The sequence below is a fragment of the Tyto alba genome, unplaced genomic scaffold (assembly GCF_018691265.1).
Source record: "Tyto alba isolate M040663 unplaced genomic scaffold, T.alba_DEE_v4.0 Super-Scaffold_27, whole genome shotgun sequence".
Taxonomy (NCBI): Eukaryota; Metazoa; Chordata; class Aves; order Strigiformes; family Tytonidae; genus Tyto; species Tyto alba.
This window is the reverse complement of record NW_024881301.1, coordinates 21,848,524-21,867,796: the sequence shown is the minus strand read 5'-3', so window position 1 is coordinate 21,867,796 and position 19,273 is coordinate 21,848,524. Positions and strand designations below refer to the sequence as shown.

Genomic DNA, 19,273 nt, shown 5'->3' with positions numbered 1-19,273 from the left:
GACCCGAAGAGCTGGGAGAAGCCTTGACCAGGGCTCCCTGACGGCAGCTTTGCTCTGGCAGAGCATCAGGATGACTTGGGTAGGGCTGGGGTTTGGCCCTAATCCCCTGAGGATTGATCTTTTGCCCCTTCGAACTGGTCACTGCCTTTTCAGGGCTGGCTGTCAGCTTTCTGCCTGCACACCCGAGACCTGGTACCAGCAGAGCAGAGGCAGTTGAGCAGCTTGCCATGTTAACAGGTTTGCATCATTATGACTAACTGAAAAACTAAGTAACTGCAGATTGAGATTACCGAGGCAGGAAACTCATTGTGCAAACTGAAAAAAAAAATCTGGTTTACATCAAAACTCCTAGTCATAATTTCCAAACTCTGGCACCCAAAGCTGAGATCCTAAAGCACCTTAAGGCAAGCATGGACTTTATCCATCAATTTCACCAGTTTAACACTGGGACCTTATTTCAAGTAACACCACAAGTTTTGCACTGTGTTTTTAGTCTCAGATTCCAATTTCCACCTAAATTATCACAGGAATTTCCTAAAGTGACTTAAGTAGATGGTTATATCCACATTCTAGTACTCTGTACCTTGAATACACTGTGAACAACTGGGCCAGGGGTCAAGTGCTTTTATAGTTATCTGCCAAGTGCAGTCATTTTTAAATAATCTCCCTTTCTCAAAGTGGTACTGATTTTGCTGGATTTTCCTAGGAAGGAAGGACGAGAGATCATTTAATTCAAACACAGATTTGGGTGCCAGGGCTCAGTGCCAACCTCTGTGATCAACCTCCTCTAAAACCTTGAGCACATTCCACCACAGCTCTAGAGTTAGCTAGACTGAGAACAACTGGTATTTTCTCCTTATTAAGTGCTGGACCCAATGCATGCTACCTCATTCGCTTGTAAACATCCAACTACTAATAAAAACAAAATCTCAAAACAATTCACTGCTACATGTGCACTCAAGAGACTGCTCAGAAGAACATAAACATTTCAAAACTAAGCTCTCAGGAGTGGAGGAGCGCTGGCATGAACACTGCCCATGCAATCACATTTGAGTCCTCTGGTGCATGCACTTAAGGATACAGCCTTTAAATACTAAATTGCTTTTGCTGCCAACACTTCATTCAGTATTCAGTTTGACATGCTCACTCAAGGCACAGTAACTCAGCATTCAGTTTTACATGTCCTGGTCCAAATGCAGTCATATCCATTATTTACAGCACGCTGTTAAGTCCCAGCTTGGAGTACAAAAGTTCTTAATTTCATTAGCAGCTTTCCTGTGGTGTTTAGCATTAAGCACCGGCATCTTTCTGAAGCAAAGTTATTTATCTTCAGCATCACTCTTTTGAGGAGAGGAGGGCATATCTCCTCTACCTCACAAGTAAGAAATGAGAGTATGTAGCCACAGTAAGGCCAAAAAATTCTCCACTAATTTAAGGTACCCAACTCAAGGTGTGGCTGGTGTCATGTTTTTCAGAGCACTCTGCAACCTCAGAAGGAACCAGAGTCTCCACTGGCCTCTGACACAGCAGGCAACACTCAGCACTTCTGTAAAACAACCCGCATAAAAATAAAGATACATATATGCAATTAGAGAAACACTGGGGGAAAATGGCATTAGTGTTTTGCACAGCTTCACATAGGTCAGTTTTCTTCTGTGGCAGAAGAAAACACAAAATCCAACCCCAGGAGTCAACAGTCAATTTCTCTAACCATGAAAGCATTCTCCTCTTTTTGCAATATAAATCTTCTGCATTTCTGCATCAAAGAACAAATGGTTCTACCAGACAGTACCCCTTCAGCAATTCATCCCTTTGAAAGATTTATCCAGTGCACTGAAGACAATACACGTGCACACAAGAACCACTCCCTAACTTGTGAACCCCTTAAGTAGGTTCCCTCCCTCTGAGCACCTCTTCAGTCATAAAAGGTAGTCTCCCACCTGAGAGCTTAGGAGAGAAAAAACATCTGAGTCATCACATTTTGCTATTTTACTGCTGAGTAGTACATCCCTCAGAAACCTCACCGACAATTCAAAGCTTGACATTCTTTTGGTCCCATCAGATCAGAACAGTATTTCAGTATTTCCACAGTCCGTTTCACTATTGATAACAGTAATGATTCTGTATAAGTCAAAAAGTCAATCAAGTGTTACTGCTTCAGTGAAACTGTCAGCCTTTCCTATGAACAAGGCTTTCAAATAAATAGAGACAATCAATCAACATTCACATACTCAACCTATTTCCAGTAAGGAAACAGGAACTGTAAACCTAGAAGCTACATATAACATGAGTAGATATTATGCAGAAAATATTTCAAATTCCTTAAGCAGCTGCTGAAAAACAGACCATTATCAGCAGTCTTATTGCCCAGGAATAATCAACATGTACTTTATGAAGATAATTCAGAACTGATTAATAACTTGCTGGATTTAGAGACAAAATAGAATATCAGCATGGGGAATGTACTTAAAATCTGTAACAACAGTTCTAGCAATGAATCTTTCAAATATGCAATAGCATACCTAAAATCTCTAACAGCAGTCTCAACAATGAAACTTTCAAATATGCAACAGCATTCTTACTGACAGCACTGAATTTCAAACGTCTTGCAAAATATTATAGCAGCACTGAGTTATTTGTATTTGTTACTCTAGTTCTGATAGAAAGGTATCAAAGGAATGAAGAAATAAAGTTCCATCTCTTTTTACATATCCAAGTATTCGAGATAGTATGCAAGCACACCAGCTCATTACCACAGCTTTCTTCTTATCAAGAGAGGCCAGCAAAACTATTCTTGAGAAAACAGGAAAGCATACTTAAGTAAGATTAAATTGACACTCTCCTCCACTACAGTTTTAGGAATGACAATGGAGGATCCCACACAGAAAGTATTTCTTTTAAAATGCAGATGTATGACTTAACAGAGAATACTAAAAAGTACAGACATTGAGTACAAAAAGCACAACAGTTTTACTGTTACTCTGCACTGCGTAACAGCTTCAGAAAATTCTCAGAAGGTAAGTAATTCTACATGCTTCATTTTGCATTTCCACTCAAAACTCCTACGAATGTAAACGGGAAACCTAACCAGCAAAGGCAGCAAATTATTTTCGAACAGGTTCTAATAATAGCTTGCTTTAACATCAGTCCACAACACAATACCCTAAACTCTGATGAATAACTGAACATGCGTGATAAACATGCGTGTACGTGTGTGTGTGGGCACATCAACTTGCTGTGCGGGCTAGCAAGAAACTATGAAAATAAGTGATATCTGTGTCTTACAGCAAACACAAAGTTCAGAGAACCCTTCCAGAGGAGGATTAATGTCTTCTGAAAAGATACTGGCTTGTCCTTCACATATGTCAAAGTCATTCTATCATACTTACCAATATTTTGTTATCCACTTTATCTCCCTTGGTTTCCAGTTTTACTTTCTTCTTGACCGAAATTTTGATTTTCCTCCCAATAACATCCCTGACACTTTCTGAAATAAAAGAAAATACCTTAATTAAATACCTTCAGTGTCAACATGAGAAGGAAACAGACACCACTGTTGAGTTTTCAGGGAGAGTCAGAGCTATGTTGTTCAACCGCTTGCACTCATGGAAGTCTCACGCACACGCAACCAGTACTAAACACAACCTAACAAAAGTACAACTTTTCTAAGTATGTCATCTACACAATAATTTATATCTACTGTGATAGGATTATCGATTTCATATGCCAGGATTCTAAACATAATTTGGTATTTCTTTCCAGCACTACTTACACATCAAAAGCATTCCCAAGAAAAACCCTATCACTGCTTAGTTCTACTCTGGGAAAATTCAACAAATACATCACTTGCTATCAACTGTACCTGAAAAGCTTGCTAAAGCAAATCAGCTTCTTGCATTGCAAAAATTTTAGCCTGATGTTGTTAATATCAGGGAGGCTAAATGGGTCAGATAACGGAAAAGTGTATGTTTGCACATTTTGTACTCTGCACATTTAAGCTGCAAAGCAAACCAAGCAGACTTCCAGATACTATCACCTGGCAGCTACACAGCAGATGCTACAGAAAGCAATGCTGGTCTTGGTCCGAGTCCCAACGACAATGTAGCCACCTCATGGTGCCAACACCAAAGTTACATTAATTACCATAATGCTTTAATATGTATATGCATACACATGTATACACAGTCTCTACCAAGTACCAAAGGAACCAGCCTTTCCCCTAAACTGTGCCCTGAAGGGAACATATACAAGGGGAACCCTATAAGAAAGCTCATGCAACTTCTGACACTGTTGTAATTGGGAGATAAACAGAGGAGTTCATCTAGAAGAGCCAATTTGGCACCTTCCGTAAGTTTCACTCCCCAGCCCCCACAGAAAAGGAATGAGAAAGAAAGCTTTTAAACACATTAACCTATTTCCAGCACTACAACTGGCATCTGTAAAAGGCAAGTCACCACCCTCCCCAGGCACACACACACACTTTGCCCTCGAGCACGCTGAAGTTTAAAGGCTAAAATTGAAGATAATGGGCTCTTCCTAAGGCTTTTAATTATAGTGCTCTGTATAGCACTTTTCTGCACAATTTTTATCCAGCAGTCAGAATGCGTTAGTGCAAACAATGTGCCATTTATTAAGCCCGGACGTTTAGCCCAGGCCACAGCGTTCTGCCTGCAGGGCAGGAGGGTGTGCAAGTCAGAAACGCGCCTGGTCCGAGCCACTCTCCACCAGAAAGAGCTCTTTCTGCAGAAACGGCATGTTTTCCCCAGGAATTTTAATTTTCCTATCAGGAAACAAAAGCTCCTCGGTACGAGCGGCTTGCCCGCCGAGCAGCCTGTCCCAAGCGGCGGCAGCCCCGTGGCAGCCGGCCAGCGCGGCCGGCTCCCCGGGCAACCGCTTGGTCAGGAGCCAGGCGGCAAGTTCCCCGAGCAGCCAGGTAAGCAAGCCCAGGGGAAAGTCCAGCCCGATGCGAACTGCTCTCCCGAGGCTTCCTCTCCCACGGGTAATGTCTAATTCTGGTCTTTTTGTTCTGGCCTGGGAACCCAGAAGCAAGTCTTTCTCACAAAGTCCTACCTCCTTGCAGAAGGAAAGGTACTGCGCTGCTGCCTCTGCTACTTTACCTCCAGCCTCTGCCTTTTGGTTTCTCCTCTTCCATAAACTACTCCAAGGGCCTGCATCTAGCAAGGGATTTCCTCCTGAGGTGCTGGCGTGGGGAGACCCACTTCCCTTCGCTGCCCCACACAGCAGCAGTGGGAGCGAGACTGCAAGCCCTCAACTCCAGGGCTCTTACTTCAACTGGGACCTGAGACTTGGCAAAGCGCCGGAATGCCAGCTCCCTCCAAGGCTCTATCTGCCAGAAAGGGCTAGAAACGCTTCTTCAAAGAGTTAAGATATAAATTTCATCAATATTCCTCACGTGACTAGGGACCCGTCCTTACACAGTGGGTGGCAAGTGGACTTGCGAAGTAGATTTTCAGACTGAGAGTTGGAAACATAAGGTTAAGGCTCATATTTTAAAGTGCTCATCCATTTATAATGCTGGAGACTTCAGACACCCACACCTCAGAGGAGCAGCTCCACATAAGTCAACAGTAAGAGAAGGGTTTTTTTGAAGACTGTGACCTACGAGGCATGACAAAGGTCACACGGGAAGTGAGTAACAGAACAAAAACTGCAGCTCAAACACTCCTAGCCCCAATTTAATCTCCATGCTCCAATCACTCACTGCATTAAGGCACATCCTTTCATCCTGTTCACAAAACACAGGGTTACTACAAAAAGTCCATTTAAAAGGTTAAATTTTAACATGCAGACACCAAAAGACTGCTACAACTCAAACCAATTTACATGAACAGATCACACACCCCAGAAGAGCTGTTGACAAAGCAAGATGGGTGGGTGCAGGGCACCAGGACTGGTGGGCAAGTCTTAAAATTGTCCACAGCCACCAGAGGAGGGGATGTGTGAAGATGCTCTGTTTGCTCTTCATCACAACATGCACCACACCTCACCTGCGACTCTAGAGTACAGTGCAGATCCACAGTGAGTAAAAGGGACCGAGTATCAGCACCTCAAACATGCCTGGCCATTTTCAAAAAAGTTCCTGGTTTTGACCCCTAGCTACTCCTAGCACAATTCCCAGCTCATCACTTCTTAGTAGTAAGCTACAGACTACAACAAACCACATGGTTTGCACACTAGATGGATGGTAAAATAGATCTGTTTTATCTATACAGAAAAAAATTATGTGATAGTTGCAGCCAACCATCCAGATTTTTACTAATATTTTATAAATACTAAAGTCAGTTGCCACTGATGAAACTGAAGGAAATGCTAGTGTCAAGGAACCAGGTAAGGTTTGAGGGACTGTATTCAACACAGCATGTACCTTGTTGCCTGACAGATTTCTGTTTCCATCTGTCATTAAGGCAGTACTTTAAATGATTTTAATTCTGGTGAGAGTCTCAGATCTCTCTTCAAAGGGCAAAAGTGCAATTAAAAGCAAAGGAAGCTTGGCCTGAGCAAGGCTGGGCCTAAAGCATCAGACCTGCTACCCCAAAATGATACTGGTTACCAACGTACTGCGTTAATGCTCCATTTGTTGAAAGCTCCCAGAGAGCGATGACGGCATTTTCAGGGTCCTTACCATCACCTGTGTGATGGGAAGCATGTATCATGCAACATGGGGGTCTGTGTCCGTGTGGCCATAAAACTTTAATTACAAACACCCACCGCTCCCTCATACCTACATGGGAAAATGAGGCTTAAACTACGCAAAGCCCAGGAAAAAAAAAAAAAAAAAAACAAAAAAAAACAAACACGCACAATATATATATATATATATACACACATATATATACACACATGCATAACGACCAGAGGGAGCCACAGCCCGGAGCCTCGGCCGGGCGGCGGTCCCGGCGCGGGAGGGACGGGCGGCCCGGGGCAGCTTCACCCCGCAGCCCCCGCCGCCCCTCCCCGCCGGCAGACCCCTCCGTGGGGCGGGCACCGCGGGCGGCGTGGAGCCCCACGCTGCCCGGGGACGGCTACACGGGTGGCAGCCCCCGCCCGCCGCCGCCTCCCCGCTCCCCGCCTCAGGCCCGCAGCCCCCCCCCCCCCCCCCCCCTCCGTTCCCCGCAAGCAGCGGCGCGGCCTCGCCGCCCGCCCCCCCCCCCCCCACGCCGGCTCCTGAGTGTCCCCCCCGCGGAGCCCCCCCGGTTCCCCCGGCCAGCCTCCGCGGAGCTGCCCCCGGCTCCACACACACGCACGAACATCCATTCCCCCTCCCCGCGACCCTCCACATCCACACACCCCCCCCCCACCCCAGCGCCGCAGCCCGGGGTCGCACACGGCGGCCTCCAAACTTGCCCGCCCCCGCAGCACCGCCCCCCCCCCCCGCCGTGCCCCGTCCCTTACCGATCAACTCTTTGGGGACGTCGGAGCTCTCCTCCGCCATGGTGGCGCTGCCCGGCGCCCGGGGGCGGCGGGGCGAGGGGGGGGGGGGGGGGTTTGCCCGGTGGCGGGGCTGCTTCAGCGGCGCGCCGCCCCTCCGCCAGCCGAGGCGGGCATGCAACCGGCGGGGCGGGGGAGGAGGGCCGGCCGCGCGCCTCTCTGCGGCGCCTGCGGCGAGCGCGGAGGGAGGCGAGGGGGCTTCTCCCGCCCCGCGGAGCCCGCTCCCCCCCCCGCGCTACATGCCGCCCCCGGCTGCCGGCGCGGCCAGGAGGGGCATTTCCAGGGGAGGAACGGCCCCGCGGGAGACCGGCGGGAGCGGCAGGGCCGGGCTTCTCGGCGGCTCCCCTCACACGGCCGGCCCGGCCGCGCCGCGCCGCCCCGCTCCCGCCCGGCACCGGCGGCTCAGGCGCGGGCGGGAGGAGGCGGCGGCGGCGGCTGCCCCGGTCCCGGGAGCGCTGGGCGCCCTCAGCCCGGCCCGGCCGCCTCACCTCGCGAGAGCCGCCGGGAGCCGCCCGCCCGCGCCCACCCCGCACCCGGCGGCGGCGGCGGAGGAGAAGGAGGAGGAGGATGTGGCGGCGGCGGCCCGGAGCATCCCCCTCAGGAAGCCACCGCGCCCGCCCCACCGCGGAGAGGGGGGCGGGGGGGGAGATTCGGCGCGGCGGGGCCGGCCCCTCCTCCGGCCGAGCAGCCCCCGGCGCTGCGGCGGGCCCGGGAGGGCGGCGGCGGGGGCCATCTGCCGGCGGCCGCGGGTGGCGCGGCTCCCCCGGCCCGGCCCGGCCCGGCCCGGCCCCGCCGCAGGCCCCGGCCGCCGCCGGGGTGTCTGGCAGCAGCGGCCGTCCCTCCTCGGCGGGCCCTCTGCCCTGCGCCTTTGGGCCGCGGGAGGTTCTGCTCGGGGTGCGTGTCACGCGGAGAGGCGCGCGGTATGAAAGGGGGGTGGGTGTCATCGTCAAGTCGGTCCTCGCCGCCTGGGGGATCGCCCAGGCTGGATCGCTTTCAAGCCCGGGAAGAGGGAAAGTTCCCGGCTTCACCCTGGAAGAGGGTAACCTTTGATCCAGAGCTCTTCTCACTCTCCCTCGCTCCCACCTTATCGCCACAGGGACGGCAGCCGCTTCAGCTCCTGTTCTGAGATAACGCCCTCGCTAGAGGCTGCCTAGCAAACTCGCTGTGCAGGGAGAGGCCGGCCTCTCGGCCCGTGCTAGGGGCAAGGGCACCGAACATGCCTCCTTTCCCAGGACCCGAGAAAAATCCACAAATTGCAGCGTTCTGCTTGTTGCGCTTTACTGCTGAGAATTTTTGTCGTGCGTAACGGCCACATTATAGAAACGGGGCACGCGAGCGGCCCGATTGCGCCTGTGAAAATAGGGACAGGAAGGTGTCTGTTGGGTGGGAGCGAAGGAAGAGGCTCGGCAGCTCTGGCAATCCTTCAGCTTGCCCCTGGTAGCGATGCCTAGTTTCAGTGAAAAGGATCCTTTTCACTGCAGCAGCACTGTGATTGGTCGCCCTCCATCCTCAAGGGGTGGATTACTGCATAAACCTCGTATCTCAAGCACTCTACAAGTGAGCAGTGGATCTGGGAGATCAAAGTCATTTCTGTGTAACTAAGAAACCTGAAATGCATTCAGTGAGAGCAACAGGAGTTATTTCGCTGGTACAATACCATGCTGCTGCACTCTGGGTCTCAGTGACTACTGCACATCCTGGGCTTCGGCAGAAACATGACTAGCAGTTTGAAATTGGTGGGACTCGTCAATTTGCTTATGATTCCCTGTGGCACCAACCAGCTCTCTAAATAATGTCAGAGATTATTTTACCAATACAGATGGGATTACTACATAAATGGCTACAATATGCTCTCTTTCCAGTTTACTGTTTACATGTAATGAATAAGGACATCCTTTAAAGAAAATATAAAGTGAACGTATTAATAAAAGAATATAGTAAAGAAGCTGTGTGTTTTTAATATATAGCAATGTCAATCAAATCTCATCTGCATATGTAGGTATATTTATAGAGTGCACCGTATTCCTTTTCCGTCGTCTTCTCCCTTTTCCTCACTGTATCTGCATCCTTTTCTGATGTATGCAGAATACCTGCTGACCTCTTCCTTTCCTACCTGACTGTCTTTCCTCACAGCTCAGCAGAAAACTGCGTTTCTTGCTTGTTTCATACACACAAGCTTATTTCCACCAAGGAACACGGGCATCTCTTGGCAGGAAACAAAAAAAGAATTGAGAAGTTCACATCTTTTATAATACCCAGGAGGGAAAAATCAGATCATTACGTCTGAATAAGAAAGGCCATGTAATTTCATATGCAGTTACTTCTGCATTGAGTCTAATGCCCTATGTTCAGCTAAAACTTCTGGAAAGATATCTTCTCTTCCACTGCTATTCACCTGCCCTGCAAAAAATGTACATTATTGGATCTATGACCGCAGATATGCAGAGCATGACAGTTTCTCAAGATGCACTAAACCACTGCCCCATTTCTGTCTGAAACAGTAGTTGAAGCATGAACCTTGCTTCCTTGGCTGCTGCCAGACAACCGCAGGCCTCTCAGCATGCATCAGCTGTAGAAATGATGTGTTCCTTCCAGGCCTGCCCGCCTGCCTGCAGCATTCTGCTGGGATATGATAGCACTTCTTCCCTCCCAGCTTCCTACCACACAAACTGGACAGTGAGCCCAGGATGTGTAAAAGGGGAAGAAGAAAAAAAAAAAAAAAAAAAAAAAAGGAATGATGGTAACAGGCAGGGCTTTTTTTGTTTGATTTTGTTTTTTTTAATCACCAGCACTACAGACTAATGAAGTAGCACTGCCAAGTCTACTGTATAATTCCTGCTTTTGTGCCTAGAAGACCAGATCTGATTCAAGGCAAGGGAGGTACAGTCTAAACTCAGGTGGATTAGTGCTCCCAAGGCCAGGTTCAATCAGAAAAGTGCATCATTTCTCATTCCTTATTCCCTGGACAGGAGGCAGAACACCATTGCCCAGGCAGGCTGCTGCCTCCTGCTCCTCCAACTACAGTAATGCCTAGATATTGGTGCTATCACGTCAGTCTGGCCTGTGAAAGGAAAGGTGTTTCCAACCCCAAGGGCCCACTTCCCGCTGCAGAGAGCTCTAGACCACCTTCCCAGGGATCCCAGACAATCAACTCCCAATGCCTCCCAACCAGAGACTCTTCTCCACAGTTTATAGGCAAAGCTGCACCATGGAGACTTCGCTGGCTTTGTAAGAAAGTGTGATTTTTCATCCTTCCCTGTTGAGCCGTACTCTCCACTACTCAATTCAGCAGGGATGCAGTTATCACAGACACCTTCCGCGGCAGCAAGGACACTTGAAGAAGTTCAGCCCCTACAGCAAGTCATCCATACCCGCTTGTGTCTGTTTACCATTTTCCATGTTGTGCCAGTGTGAGAAATGGTGATACTCAGCTGTAACCTGAACCAGTGAAGGGGGTTAGAAAGGGGATTTTTCTCATTTCAGTAACTGAATTTTATTCGTCTTTTATCCCTCCTTGCCCATCAACAGAGGCACATCCACGCAGCTGAGGAGAAGAGAGGTGCCCAAGTCAAACTGGGGTAAACTGGGGCAGACTCATCTGGGTTTTCTGCCTGATTTTCACGGCATTCCCATAACTCTCAGGTGCAGCTCACATCCTGAGCTGCTGCTGAGCACCAGTCCTTGCTATGTCTGTCAGCAGGGCCTCCCAATCTCACATTACCTGCACTGGTGCAAATGACCACAACTTGGGTGCCCCAGCTAGAATCACACCCCAGTCGTGGTGCAGCATGGCATATCACATGTGCGGCAGGCACGTGGAGAGTGGGAAGAGGCTACATTGTCTTCTGCCAGAGCAGAAGATCTATGAAGTAATTTTAAAAATCATGCAAAGGGTAACCGATTTGCCTGCCACAAGAAGCCGATCTGCTTGGTTTCGTTGGAGATATTTTTTCTCTAAAGGTGGCTCAAATTGTAGCTTCTGGTGTGACACAAATGCTGATGAGAGTAGTGGGCTGGATTGTGTGTGAGTTAGATGGCTGCAGGGAACATTGCAGCATCCACAGCTTATATTTAACCAACAGTAACAGAGCAGGAGGGAACTAGGAGCTTCGGAAGACATTGATCAGGAAGACATTTGACACAGAAAGAGATGTTGGAGGGGAAATGTCCTCAAAACTGCAGCTTTCATGCATCAGATTAACCATTAATTGCATGAAGTAACTTTTGAGGAACTTCTGACTCCAACTCTTGCAGGTCTATATTATCATGGCACCTCACACCCTATATTGATGTACAGTATAACGTATTCATGTTTTCCAGCTTGTCTGTTGCCTTTATCCTCCATCTCAGCCTAAATCCTCCCTTTTCCTGCAGATAAGACAGGTGTCAATATGAGTTGGTGCCAAACCATACACACTGTCATAAGGTAGGGTATTTGTAGTCCTAACTTCTGCGTGTCCTCCCTGACAGCTTCTCTTCTACTTGAATTATGGCTTTAGCACTGAAGAATCTCAGTCGTTTTTCCTGAGAAGCAATAGTATGATGTCATCAATATTATGGTGTGATCAATATCATGACCCTATTCTTGCTCTAGCCAGTGGAGAGATTTCGGTTGCCAACAGCATGTGTCAGACCAACATTCAGGTCACACCCTCGAGTCATCCAGCTGCAGAGCAGCATCATGATGACAGGAACCAGATGATCCAACCTGATTTCCAAGGCTGCCTTGCCAGGGTACAGCAAAAGCTCAGAATATCTCATGAAATACAGGACAGAAACCAGCTCTACATATAAATGACCCAGTCTTGCTAGCTGCATTTTTTAAGAACACATTCAAAGGGGTGACTTCTTCCCCAGCTATGCCTTTGCAACCCCATAGATACCATTTACTGCCCTTGTTGAATGCAAGCAGAACGGGGCCATACCATCTCATATGCTACAATACCAGTCAGTCAGTCATCTCCAAGAGCAGTATGGTTTAGGGAAGCATTACTTTTCAACCACTGCAATTATTAATGGTGTTTTAAAGACCAAGAGGCTGCTAACCTGCCACTCTATGGAAGTACGTGAAGCACAATTAAAACACACACTTCCAATTATGTCTGAGCTCAGAAGTTCATGAAGTCTATCCATCCATGCCAGCTTTATTTCCACTCAGCCTAAAAATAATTTGTAGCACTTCAAATTTTGGGCTGTCTCTGTTTTTTTGTTTGCTTGTATAATTTTTATCCAATAAAAATCTTTCTGTTCATTGTCTATGTGTGGTGATCCCATTAAATGTGATATTTGAGCCCCTCACATTGATCACATCAGTTCAGAAACCTGTAGATGTTCCAGCACTTAGGGATGTTTCAACACAAAACATTAATCAGAAAAAGAGCAGAAAACACGTAACTAGATAATTGCACAATAATAAATATGCCTTATATTGCTGAATGACTGGATGCCTGATTCGGATTCCACCAGTTGAGAAAAAAATGATAGGGAAAAATGCGTGTCCTCCATCAGTCACTAGTTTGGCAAAGGAAATGTAAGTACTTTTAAGTAGTCTGTTGTTATCTGTGACTGAGTCTTTTCTAACCCTTTCCTCTGGGTTGCTTTATGCTCTTATGATTATTTCAGTACCGTGCACACAAAAAAAACTTATTTTGTCTCGGTTTTAAATAGGGTGAATAAAAATGCAGCAGGAAAGATGTATATTTTGATAAGGCATACTTTGATGGTAGTGTTAAGAAGAGAATTGTAAAGAGCAGCTGACGCCTCATGAAAATCTTAATAAGAGAAATCTATTCAGAATAATTCTGGTTACTCTACTGTATTATTATATCATCTATTTCCATGTTCCTCTTCCCTCATTCGTTTTTAGCAGGCATGTTTGCATAAAACCAGGATCATTATTTCTTAAGAGCTCATCTGCTTCTGCTTCTTAGCTCTCACGTGAAAGCATAATCCTCTGCATATCCCATCACATTTAGTTAGACACTGTTATAATTTTTATGACTCCAGATGTGGAACTAGACACCAAAAGCGGACAATTCCTAAACACACAGCCTAAACTGGCATCCTAGTTTTCTCTGTTTTGTACCAGGCATTACTAGTGACATATAGAATATGCTTACCAAGATACTCTGTGGAAATGTAACATTTTAAAGCATTTAAAAGTGGCATGCAAGTGTTGCAGCCTCTCAGCTTACCCGTCACTAAGTCAAGCTGCACAACGTTTAGGGCCTGTGAAATCCCTTTTCTCCTCCACTAGAGGCTTTCACTATGTCCAATGTCTCAGCAAGCCTCTTTTTCTTATTATTGACTCCAATGTAATCAAGCAACATGCCTTGATTGGGTTTCCACCAGCCCTGTGAGATTGACTATCCCCTGGAATTGAGTAGTGAAACATGATCCATAGACATTATTTGTACTGTCTGAAATAACCAAAAAAGAAGACAGATTTTCTTCATGGCCAGTGAAGCTGATGAAATGGACCCACACAAAAATAAATCTGGAGTAGTTCTGACTTAAATCTCAAACTGAACGTGATTCTCTTTCTCCTTTTTAAGTTTGAGCTTGTCTCTCAGCCTTTACTATCCTTGCTCCTTCCCCACCAGAAACTACTAACAGCCTTTCCATCAATACCAATACCTTTCATTCAACCTAGCAACCTCTGCTGCAAAAAATATGTTCTTTACATCTCAAAAAGGTTTCTCAGAAGCAACACATTCTGAAAAGGTCAATAACCATGTGGTGTGTCAACAAGAACCCTTAAGAGAGTGTGTTAAGCCTAAATGGGGAGACACATAATCCTCCAGCTTATAACGTGATAGCGCCAGAGCCAGGGGAGATAGGATGAGCAGTGTAGGGGAAAAGTTATCTCAGACTTTACTGTCTTGGGAGCAGAAAAATATGAATATATGGTGAATAAAGAGAAGACTGGCAGCAATTACAGGTGAATTTTAAATACTAAATAGCTTTCCATCCACATTGAGCTAGCCTTTTGACTTTCAGCCATCTTTAGGAAATGACTGGGATATGGCTGGAACATAAAACTGCAGGATTCTCCTCCTTTCGCACAGAGGATGTGAACTCTGATATGATCTGTGGCAGTAGTATTTTGTGTGGCACTTCTGTTCCCTCTGCACAAGCTTTTTCCTGCATAATACAGTCAGAGAACCTGCACCCATTTAAGTTGATAAAACATTTACAGAGATTTGGCTGAATGGTGTTCAAGATCAACAACATGTTAGTCTTTTTTTCACAGATAAGAGTACTGTTAGTCTTGGTTCAGTACTATTTTGGGGGACTCACTTTTTTGCACTCAGGCTTGCACCCACCTTGCAAAATCCGTGGTTGTCTCTGGCTTCAGGAGAGCTTCATGCGAGGATGAGGTCCTTCTAGAGGTTCTCCTTTCCATTTGCATAGTGTTCAGAGTTGTCCTAGATGCTATGTAAAATAAAGTGGGGAGCATCAATCATCCATGGACAACTTATGGAAGTTTTACAAATAGAATATAAAGGAATTAGCAAGTGGGGAAAGTAATGTGAGCAAACAGCAAGAACATCCTAACTGCCTGTCCCTAATATAAACCAACATCAGATGTGATATTGCAATGTAATAGGAATTTACTGGCAACGTGAGACTGCCATTCCCGGATCTGGCCATAACAGGATGTTAACATAAGGGTTGACTAACCCAGCAAAGTTGAGGTCACACCAGTTTTTCTGGATACATATATTTCACCAATGCTTCAGAGCAAATTATTTTTAGAAGTGCTACTTTTCAGGTTCAAATCATCACTTTTAAGATCTGAAAAACAAATCCTGTGTGATAGGATTATCTCCAACACACAACCTCCTTTCATACAGGCTTATTTTCCTCTGAGTGGATTTGCCTCCGTGTATAGCCATTTACTCAGTCTTACTGAAAAATAAGATCTTTAAGCTACTAATTCCAAGACCTATTTCTAATTCCTAAACTGGCTAATATCTGGGGGCAAATGCCACCACTGAACCAAATGTGGTGAGAGGTTCTGGTCTGCTGAAGGGGCAAGAAACAGTTCTTGCCATTCATCGTGGCCCTCGGGGTACTGAAGGGAAGCCCACAAATGACTGACCAGCCTCACTTCTCACTCCAGTTAGGTATCCTGCTCCCTAGCAAAGGAGGCATAAAATCCAGATCAGCTACACAACATATGTGAAGAGAAGGGCTGTACTTCCATTAGTAAATTGAATGGCCCAGTGATGTTGCTGGGTGCTGAGGATGATGAGCATGGGGTGGCTTGTGTCTGTGCTAATGAGCTCCCTTAGCATTCAAAGGGGTACGTGGGGCACCTCAGTCACTATGCAGCAATGGAGGTTTGTTTGCTAGGTGGCACTTGTCAGGCTCAAGTGAGGGAATGGCTGTTTTGTGCAGATGTTTGCTTTCCAGGGGTTGAGTACGTTTCCTGGCACAGTTTATTTATGGAGTATAGACTTAGCCTAAGCATGCTCTGTCTCTCCTCCCCTGTACAGTGAAGGGTGCTCAGACAACTTCTCCGATACAATAAAACCACTGGATGTTTTGCTGAAGAGGCAGTGACCTCGAGCCAGCAGTGCCAAAGGAGAACTTTGAGAACAGTAGAAGGGAAAACACTTCTAAAATTCCTGAGATAAGCCACAAATATGAGGAGGTTGCAGAAGGAAAGCCTGTCTTGCAATTCCATGGCATACCATCAGCAAAAACAGCCTAAGATGTTTCTGCTCACATTTCATTGCCACATTTCAGCCACTTGACCAGCTGTACTGGTTTTGCCTAGGACAGAGTTAATTTTCTTCCAGGCAGCCTGTATTGTGCTATGTTTTAGGTGTTTGATGAAAACCATGTTGATAATAACATGGGAGTGTGTTAGCTATTGCTGAGCAGGTCTTACACAGCATCAGGGCCTTCTCTGCTTCTCACACTGCCCCACCAGTGAGTGGGCTTGGGGTGGGCAAGAGTTTAGAGGGGACAGAGCTGGGGCAGCTGACCCCAATGACAAAAGGGACATCCCATACCATAAAACATCATGTTCAGCAATAAAAGGGGGGAGGTGGAGGGAGTTTGCCAGGGATGCTGTTGCTTGGGGGCTGGCCAGGCATCAGTCAGCTGGTGGAGAGCAATTGTGAGGTTTTGCATTACTTGTTTTTCTTGGATTTGGGTGCCTTTTTTTTTTGTTGTTTCTTTCTTTTTTTTTTTTTTTTTTTTTTTTACTTATTAAACTGTATTTACAAGTTTTCTCACTTTTGCCCCTCCTATTCTCTCCACCATCCCATGGGGACCATGAGCAAAGAGCTGTGTGGGGCCAAGCTGCTTGGCAGGGTTAACCCACAACACCTGGACATTACAACCCTTTGCAGGGCTGTACTGAAAAACAGGTGGGAAGATCCATGAAAAAAACACAAGTCAGTATATCATGATATTGAGATCATACTCATAAAGAGCATATGCTCCAGAAAAATCACAGCTGATCTTTTAACTTGCTGTGAATGCTTTAGACTACTCTTCCATTTCTCTAATCTCAAATCACCATTGAAAAGACCATACACTTACTGAATGTTATTAGAAAAAAATTACCCACGTACTTCTTCAGAAAATAGTCAGTGATCTGGAAATCACAAGTTTATGTATAACTATTTGCAGTTTCTAATCTCCAGCTCACATTTTGATCTCAGTGATAGATGCCTCCCAGCTAGGGGAACAGACACAAGACCGAATTATTTAGGCCAGAACATAAAGATGGCAAATAGGGAACTGTATGGCTGGTTGCAACATTCACAATTTGCAAGCTGCACTTTTCAGTCAGTGATATAGGTCAAACGGTAATATTTCTATTCCCCCACTGGATGATTTACATAATAAACTAGCACAACAAGAACAGCCTATTTCACAATCAGCCTGAAGTTTGCTTTTAGCATACGGGCACTAGTTCTCATCAAGTTCAAGTGCTCAGATGATCTCTAAAAACAATTATGAAATGGTAACTCCCCTGTTGGACTCAGAATATTCTCATGAATTTGATTAGAGATTTTGGAAAGTATTTCCCCCAGTCGTCAACCTTAGCTGTCATTTTCTGTAACACAATTTCTCAAAGCACAAATATATAAGTTTATTATGATTATGTGCAGCAAAACAAAGCAGTGTCAGGGATGAGTTCGTATTTAATTTTTTTCATCTTCATTTCAACAGAAAGGATCCAGTAGCATTTAGCAGTCTTCAGTCTGCCCCTAAGTGGTTAATTTACTGTTCAGAACAGGTTTTTATTACCCTTTCTTCCTTCCCTGCCTCACTGCACACATCCTCGTCTTTTTTTTTTTTTTTTCCCTGCAACTTGATGCTTTTGGTTCTTTTCACTGTGTATTATCTGCTGCTGGCAGTAATCTTACCTCTTCAACTGACAGCAAAATTATGAGGTGCTCAGTACAAGATGACAATTTTCCTTCCCTCATTCTAATTCATTTGTGCCGCCATCAAGGAATCAGCGTCATCTTTTCAGTGTGTTAACAGCTCTCTGCTGATAGAAAGCATCAGCTCCCCATTCTTCAGCAAGAGGTCAAGAATTATTTTTGTTTTGTAACAATCCATTAAATTTTGTGCTTTGGAAAATTCCATCACTCTCCAATGTCAAATACCTAGACCGTTGACTCAGTTGGCACACAGGGGAAGAGAGGGTTTGATGGGAGATACCAAGTAACATGGGCAGACAAGGGTCTTTACTAGAGAGGACCATGGTTTACCATCAACTTTGCCTGGTTGATTATTTACCTTTTTTTTTTTTTTTTTTTTGCCTACTCTTAAAAAAGCTTCTTTGTTTCAGTGGGCACACAGGGGCTCCTGGCATTGTTTTACTGGCTTTAAAAAAGTGATAACTAAATGTTGCTGTAGGATTTTTTGAAGCGCAGAAGGATCTGGTTTTACACATTACCAGCCAAATCTACATAAAATCATTGCAGGGACAAGACCTACCTAGCTTGATGCAAATGGTAAAGGTCACCTCTGTAACTTCCACAGGGTGTTCATATTGACTTTATACACAGTCATGTGACCAGTAAAAAATTATAATGAAATAGGTACTTCAATAGGAAAAAATCTGTACTTGCACTGTTTCTGCACGCATGACATGGTTTTATTCAGTTTTCTGTACAGGTGAGCTTATCTGGGGAGACCAGTAAGTTCCCTTACTGCCAAGTAGCTTCATAACAGGAAACCTTGGTCAGTGTTACACGTGTTCACTTGCATTCAGCATAACAGAAGCCTAAAATCTTTGCCAGACATCTTGCATTAAATTGTTTGGTGAATACAGTTGTGTTTCCGATGGGTGCACAGGCAGATTACAAATATGACCTTAAATATGCCTGGTGGCAGATGGAGGGGTCTGTAGAGCGCGAGGGGCTGCGCTGGCCCCACCGAGGTGCCCCGGCGCTGGAGCAGAGCTGGGCTGACCTGCTCGGTTCAAGGCAGCATGAAGCTGGCAGTGCCGCTCCTCGTGCTGCAAGCAGACAGATGGTCCTGGGTTTTTCCTACTTTCTTTCAGCTGCAGTACATTCAAATAAGAAGGGTAAAACTTGCAATAACTCAAACCCAAAATATGGAGAATAAGAGCCAGAAACAACCTAGTTAAAAATATCCCGAACAGTAAGTATACAGTACGGTATACATACTGCAGTATTTGCAGATAGGACTAGGAGGAAGCAGAGGTGGCAAACTGTGGTTTTGGGTAAAAATGGAAGTTGAAGAGCTGATTCAGCATCCACCTCGGTGCAGTCAGCGCCCTGGTGGAGAAACCAGCAGGACTCCTGGGCTCTGCAACAGCGATAGC

At 45.9% G+C, this 19,273-nt stretch overlaps 1 protein-coding gene across 7 annotated transcripts in view; it reads right to left on the bottom strand.

Annotated features, from left to right (window-relative positions):
• CARMIL1 (capping protein regulator and myosin 1 linker 1) overlaps positions 1-8,106 on the bottom strand; it is a 197,712-nt gene extending 189,606 nt beyond the window's left edge. For 3 of the 7 annotated variants that reach the window (XM_042798031.1, XM_042798030.1, XM_042798032.1), the window contains exons 1-2: positions 7,414-8,104; positions 3,390-3,487 (exon numbers count right to left, since the gene is read on the bottom strand). In XM_042798031.1, the coding sequence (XP_042653965.1) occupies positions 3,390-3,487; positions 7,414-7,453 (138 nt within the window). In that variant the 5' untranslated portion in view covers positions 7,454-8,104. Of the gene's footprint in view, positions 1-3,389; positions 3,488-7,413 lie in introns of all 7 variants that reach the window. The other 4 variants (XM_042798035.1, XM_042798028.1, XM_042798033.1 and 1 more) reach the window with 4 other exon arrangements.
• Between the last annotated feature and the right edge of the window lie 11,167 nt (positions 8,107-19,273).